Here is a 6,717-nt window from a genome sequence, read left to right as displayed (position 1 = left end):
ATATTAGATGGCTTTGCGTGGGGATCCTTGCCTGGATGCTGTGGACTGTCCGCAATAAGCTTGTCATCCAGAAGGTGCCTCTTCGGCGTGCTACTGACTCCATCTTTAAATTGTGTGGATACTTGCAGCTCTGGCGGCAGCTTAGCCGCCCACAGGACCGGGACGTCATCAGCACCCTCCTCGCCGACCTTCGATCGATGGCCTTCCGCTTGGCGCCCCCGCTCCCCCCGCCACCCCCGGAGCCCGACTAGACGCTGTGTCTCTCCCGGCGCGTGTGCCTTTTTCTTTTTCTTTTGGGGCTTGTTGAGCTGTGCCCTCAGCATTAACCCTCTTTGTACTTATTTGTCTGGAACTTTCGTGTGTGTGTGGTCTTGAACCTTGTTGGATGTTGGCTTGGGCAATTGCTTTATATATAAAGCGGGGCGAAAGCCTTTTTCGGTAGAACGGACAGAACATCTGAAACACCATTCTTCGGGCAGGTATGCATTCTTTAGTGGTTTGAGGCCCACTATCCCTGGCTAAATCTCATTTCCCCAAAATATGTTTACAGTTTAATTTTCTCTTACAATAAGCACCAAATCTGTTTACTAAACAACAAAAAAGGTTTATTTCCTAACCATGCTAGAGAAGGGCCTGAGCTTAGCCTTCTGGATAATAGACTCAATTTTTTGACAAAAAAAATACAGGTGTCTCCAGTCCGGCTCCATCACGTTGGGCGTTAATGAGACTGGTGCAGGAGCTAGAGACGGACACCTATTTCAACTATGGTCGGGGCTCCGCCCATTCGCGCTGACACCATAGAGATAGAGGTCAATGAAACTTATCCTGAAGCAAACGGCTCAACAGATGAACAAATACCACATGTTAAATATCATCTGTAATGCATAGCAAGACAAACATGCTTCAAACACGAGTACAACATTATTTATATACAAATTACTGTCTATCCAAAGCCCAACCTTTTTTTTCGCGGGCAAAGGCCAACCATGGATGCAGTTGACAGTCTTAATTACTCTCGCGTTGGCCAGCCATGATGATACAAGCAAGAGAAACTGCACCAACCACATACTTCAAACCCCTAGCACGAGTAGCGCCCTGTCGATGCAGGTAAGCCCTGGTTGAGTCAAGTGACTGCTTAACTCTCTTTTTCATCTGGGGCAAATTTCTGGGTAACAGCTGTTGTCCAAAATTCTGGGGCAAACTTTTGGGTAATATCTGTTCTTCCAAATTTCGTACGGGTAGAAACTGCAATTGAAAATAAAGGATAATATGATTCATTTGAATACTCGCAGGCCCTGCCAAACAGCCGCAAACCCATTTGATTTTACTAATTTTCTGGCAGGAGTCCGTTAAGAGAGGTAGGAAGGACTGGAATATCACCAACGAACTACCATCGACGGCGGTGTGTGGAAGTTTCGAGATCTTATGGGTTTCAGCTCTAGCCTACCCTGGCACTTGTTTGGGACTAAAAGGCTTTGTTGTTGTTGTTGTTGTTGTTGTCTGGCAGGAAGATGTATTCCCAAAAGTCAACAAACATGCAAAAGCATAACCACCGAACGTAGCGCTAAAACAATAAAGAGAACATATACAGTGTCCATGGGAAAAAAGAGTAAAATGAGACGAGGACAGAGTGCATATGTGATGCAAGAGAATTTGCAAATAACATGTCAAAATAAGAATGCGCCTTTACAAACTAATCGTCATGATAGAAGGGTTCACAGATATACAGGGTCCGATTTATTTCACTAACTCATGCACATTCCAGTTTCAAAATGTGAATGCCAAAAATAGAAAACTGACCTCTTCGACAAGAATGACTCCAGCCTCCCTGGCAAGGTTCCTTATTTTCACACGATTGAAATATTCTCGCATGAGCAACTACAAATTATGGCAAAAAAGGAAGTGTAAGGTCCAGCTACGAGAGGGCACCTCTTGCGCACCCATGGGCATATGCACCCACTTTTCAAAAAATGCACTTTAAGAACATTTTAAGAAGTCAAAAAATTCAAAAAAAAATCACGCATACATGTTCGCAAATGTGTGTGTGCGGCACAAAGTTTTGTGAAAAAATATCTTTTTGTTTTGTCTCTGTAAAAAAGACAAATTTCAGTGCTTCTAAATAGCGTTTCACGACATAAGTTTTTGTCTTTTTTTGCACACACCACAAAATAGTTATTTTTCCGTGAAACTTTATGCACACACATAGAACATGAAGACGTATCCATGCAACCATTTTCAGATTTTTTAGCATCTAGAAATATGTTTTCCGAAGTGGGTTCATATGTACCCGGAATCATCCATGCACTTCCCATCCAGCTACAAGATAACTAGGTTAAGGAAGATGCAATTCAGCATGAGACTTGCCTGCTCAGGGAATTGTAGATGCTTCTCTAATTCTGAACTCATACGAGAGTTGATGTCTTCCTCCAAAGCTACCTTATCAAACTGCAAATTTGAAAAAAGATGGAAGACAAAGTGTAAAACCTAACATGCCACAAATTGCAAGTACTCCGTCCGTCCCGTAATATAAGATGTTATTACAGCCAATATATGAGTACATTGGTTATAATAACATCTTATATTATACTAGGACGGAGGGAGTAACATTTTTGCAACAAAATAGAACCAGCCACTCCATTGGAAATTGGCCCGCTTTCTAGGCAACATTTCACCTCAAGCATTGAATTTTTAAAATTTGGATACAAAGTTGAAAATCAAGAGAAGCCTCAAATGACAGCACTGATGGCCATGTGGTGTTGCTCTTTAGGTTGTACTCCCTCCATCCAGGTCTATTAGTCCCCCTTCGTATTTTGGGTCATACTTTGACCATATATTTGACTAGCGAAATATAAGTGATATGTTACAAAATATATATTGTTAGATTCATATTTGAAAGTACTTCCCAATGATACTACTTTTGCTAAATATAACATATATTTCATTAGTAAAATTTACGGTCAGACTTGACCAAAAATGCTAAGGGTACCAAAAATACGCAAGGGACTAATAAACCCACATAGAGGTAGTATGTAAGATCTTGATAAATGAAACCCAGCTTGCCGTTAATTTTTCCACACAAAGGGTCATGTTAGCCACAAGGCTGGCTGTGACCAAAGGTTTTCGAAAATGGTCTTTTTTCCAAACTTTTGAACAAAATTGGAAATAACATAATCAAAATCCATGAAATTTGGTATTTCAACTAAACTTCCAAGAAAGAGTAACACAATGTTCTTGATGGTCGGTCTCACCAGAAAACATAATTGTTGGAGAGGAATATCTAATTTGACATTTTTAAAACATAAAGCCAACTAGCCAAAAAAACATAAAGCCAACATGAAACTTGTGAAGATTTAAAGCCACTTGGACAATATTTGGTATAACAGACTTTCAAAACACAGTTTATGCATATAGCAGGCATAAGATCCCAAAGCTTTTAATTCGTATCTGAAAAATAATACATGGGCTGTTCAGTATTTGTTCCCATAACTAGACATATTATGTCACTACAATTATTTAGACCATGCTAGAAACATGCCTGCTATATTCATAACCTTTGCAAATACCTCCTCTAACACATGCACATAACCAGCGCTGAAAGATCCCACAGAGGATGGGATTTGGGGAAGGAAAATTCAGGCACAATACCAGGACCTCCATGACACCGGTGGAGACTCTATAACTGTATCAAGCCACCAACCTTTATGGGTAAAGGTACACGTTATGTGGAAATACTTATGTTCAAGTGTGCAGAATGGAACAGCATAATTTTCAGTTTATTTTAATTTAGAACTTCATCAAGATGTATGTCCTGATACTGTAATTATCAAGACCAAAATTAATGCTAATCTAACCTCAGTCATGCTGCTGCTTGTGGAAGTTATGTCCAATTTACTCACATGCATCCTTGAAAATTTCATATGACCCTATTAAAAGAGAATAACTATATAGGGCAGCCCCAGTGCATGTAGCTCCCGCTTGCGCAGGGTCTGGGGAAGGGTCCGACCACTTTGGGTCTATTGTATGCAGCCTTTTCCTACATTTCTGCAAGAGGCTGTTTCCAGGACTTGAACCCGTGACCTCATGGTCACAAGGCAACAGCTTTACCACTGCGCCAAGGCTCCCCTTCAGAGAATAACTATATAACTTGAATAAATTGGCAGTGCGTTCACAATAAGAAAAAGGCAACAATAACCTCTAAACCACGTTGTAGCTCATAATCATTCAGCACATCAGACCATCTAGTTGACTCTTTGATCCGTTTTAAAACTTCTTTAGGGTTACTATTCCACTGCAAAATGTTCAAACTGAATCAACAAGTTCAATCCAGGAAAGCAAAAATGATAAAACTGACATGTACCTTGATAAAATCAAGTTGCAGAAGGGCTTTGCAGTATGCATAATATCTTCGAACACCATGCAATCTTTTCATAAGAGAATCTTTGTGCTGTAAAAAAGATATTTGAAAGGCGAAAGAATTGGAACAACAACACAGATTCTTAGGACATAACAGAATCATTTATAATCTAATCTCTCTATGAGCAAAAGGTCATATGTGCAAAGTTAATTCCACAAGAAATTAAGAACTGAATGTAACAGAATATTTGAATGATCCAGAACTGAAACACTGATCATCTGCGGAATAAATGGTTCAACACAATAAAATCATTACAGAAGAATATGCTGAAACAGAATCTGGCATATCATGTTACACGGAACACTTGACCTGGCAGATAGTAACAATGAAAGGAAAAGATCAAGCTTAGCGCCAATGAAATGATGATATGAAGGAACAGGTAAATTTTCATTAGCATGGTGAACTTAACTTTAATGCCAATATGATCAGTTACGTTCCACAGTAACGAGAAATATTATCTTGTTGATATGCAGAGTCAAAATCAAACAACCATCACATGGGATGAAAACAAACCGCTACTACCATTATTACTACTAGTATTAATAACACTGTCTATGTTATTTTCTGTAGCCAGCGGCATTTTATGGCAGCCACTCTTTGGAGGCAAATTTCAAAACACCAATCTTTGAGTTCATCTTTCTCTAATGCCTAGCAAATGAGCTAACAAACTAAAAACGATGGTGCCTCATTAACAACACCACATGGATCAGTTTTATTGCAGATCCCTCAGTCATGGCAAATCGCTTAGAGAAAGACACCAGAACAGAAGGCCCAGTGGCACCTGATGCAAGCATATATTTTGTGACTACGACTGAGTTGGTTGTGGCGCCAGTAGGTTGAACCACCTTCACTTCAGGGGGATTCAGTGGACAGGTTGTCTATTTGTATGTGCATGCATGTGCCACAGCCAATCCACTATAGGAGATGGAATTGTCCGCCTGCCGACGTATTCATGTGGATAGCGATACAAATCTATGTGGCTTCATGGTCAGTTGGAATTTTATGCGAACTTCAATTTTAAGAGTATTTATTTGTAAATCATAAATACACCAGGGAGAGAGAGAGAGAGTTAATAATCGAAACAGTTATTACCAATCATGCATTAAGATGAGTGCTTAGCACATATGCTCACATAGATCTGCAAATAAATATCATGACGCCAGAAATTAGAAGTTTAGGCAGGGCCCACACATGTATGTTATACATACAAGTTCAAGCAGCATGCCACATATTTGTGCCGACTTCATATGATCGTGACAACATATTTAGTGTAGTGATAGCAACAGACAATTATACATCTCAAGCACCCAGCAGGCAACAAGCAGGTGCAAAAGGAACAAAATTCTGCTGCAAACACATACATTCTTACGGTGGATGAGTTTGATCTCAGCCTCAGTCGCGAAACGTGGTGATCCATCATCAGCCAAACTTTCTTTACTTCCATCAGCATCATCAACAACCGCAGAATACTGCAAGATGAAAGGTTCCATTCAGTACAGAATAGAAAATGATTAGAAAAGAACCAAACTTCTCTTCGAAACAGATTAGAAATTAGAAGAGTAAGAGAAGCCCTTTGCAATTTACAGATAGTCCCAAACCAATCACTAATTCTCCCTCCTCAATTTGAAAGAGTTAGTGCTCAAATGTAGAAAATTTAAATCTTTCTCATGTTTCCACGCACGACCTATGTCTACAACTTTCCATTTCAGCCTAAATGTAGAAAAGTAAGTGACGTAATGCACAATGTTCTATTCCTTCACTTGTTCTTCTAGTAATTAGGGGCATGTCTTTATCCAAAATAAAAACATGAAGTCTCATAAATTTTCTCTAAGAGTAATCTTAGGAACAGAAAATGGAAGGAGGAATTATTCTCTCTTATTGCTGAGTTGGGGTAGAACCAATTGCAGAGAAGCTTATCCAACATCGTCTGAGATGGTTTGGGCATATTCAGCGCAGGCCTCCAGAAGCTCTAGTGCATAGCGGACGGCTAAAGCATGCTCATAATGTCAAGAGAGGTCGTGGTACACCAAACTTGACATGGGAGGAGTCCGTAAAGGGGGATCTAAAGGACTGGAATATTACCAAAGAACTAGCCATGGGCAGGGGTGTGTGGAAGCTAGCTATCCATGTGCCAGAATCCCAGAACCATGAGTTGGTTGTGAGATCTTATGGGTTCCAGTTCTAGTCTTATGAGTTGGTTATGAGATCTTATGAGTTGGTTGTTGTTGTTGTTGTTGTTGTTGTTGTTGTTGTTGTTGTTGTTGTTGTTGTTGTTGTTGTTGTTGTTGTTGCTGTTGTTGCTG

The 6,717-nt window shown here is 39.9% G+C and overlaps 1 protein-coding gene across 2 annotated transcripts in view; it reads right to left on the bottom strand.

Annotated features, from left to right (window-relative positions):
* Window positions 1–960: 960 nt before the first annotated feature.
* The window catches only part of LOC119269025, a 10,091-nt gene continuing 4,334 nt past the window's right edge, over window positions 961–6,717 (bottom strand). Inside the window, exons 4-9 of one of the 2 annotated variants that reach the window (XM_037550773.1) lie at window positions 5,776–5,883; window positions 4,358–4,444; window positions 4,193–4,288; window positions 2,365–2,445; window positions 1,801–1,878; window positions 961–1,245 (exon numbers count right to left, since the gene is read on the bottom strand). In XM_037550773.1, coding sequence (XP_037406670.1) covers window positions 1,006–1,245; window positions 1,801–1,878; window positions 2,365–2,445; window positions 4,193–4,288; window positions 4,358–4,444; window positions 5,776–5,883 — 690 coding nt within the window. In that variant the 3' untranslated portion in view covers window positions 961–1,005. The remainder of the gene's footprint in view (window positions 1,246–1,800; window positions 1,879–2,364; window positions 2,446–4,192; window positions 4,289–4,357; window positions 4,445–5,775; window positions 5,884–6,717) is intronic. The other variant, XM_037550779.1, reaches the window with a different exon arrangement.

Source organism: Triticum dicoccoides, chromosome 1A, assembly GCF_002162155.2.
Source record: "Triticum dicoccoides isolate Atlit2015 ecotype Zavitan chromosome 1A, WEW_v2.0, whole genome shotgun sequence".
Classification (NCBI taxonomy): Eukaryota; Viridiplantae; Streptophyta; class Magnoliopsida; order Poales; family Poaceae; genus Triticum; species Triticum dicoccoides.
The sequence above is the reverse complement of the archived record's forward strand: the minus strand, read 5'-3'. Positions and strand labels throughout refer to the sequence as shown.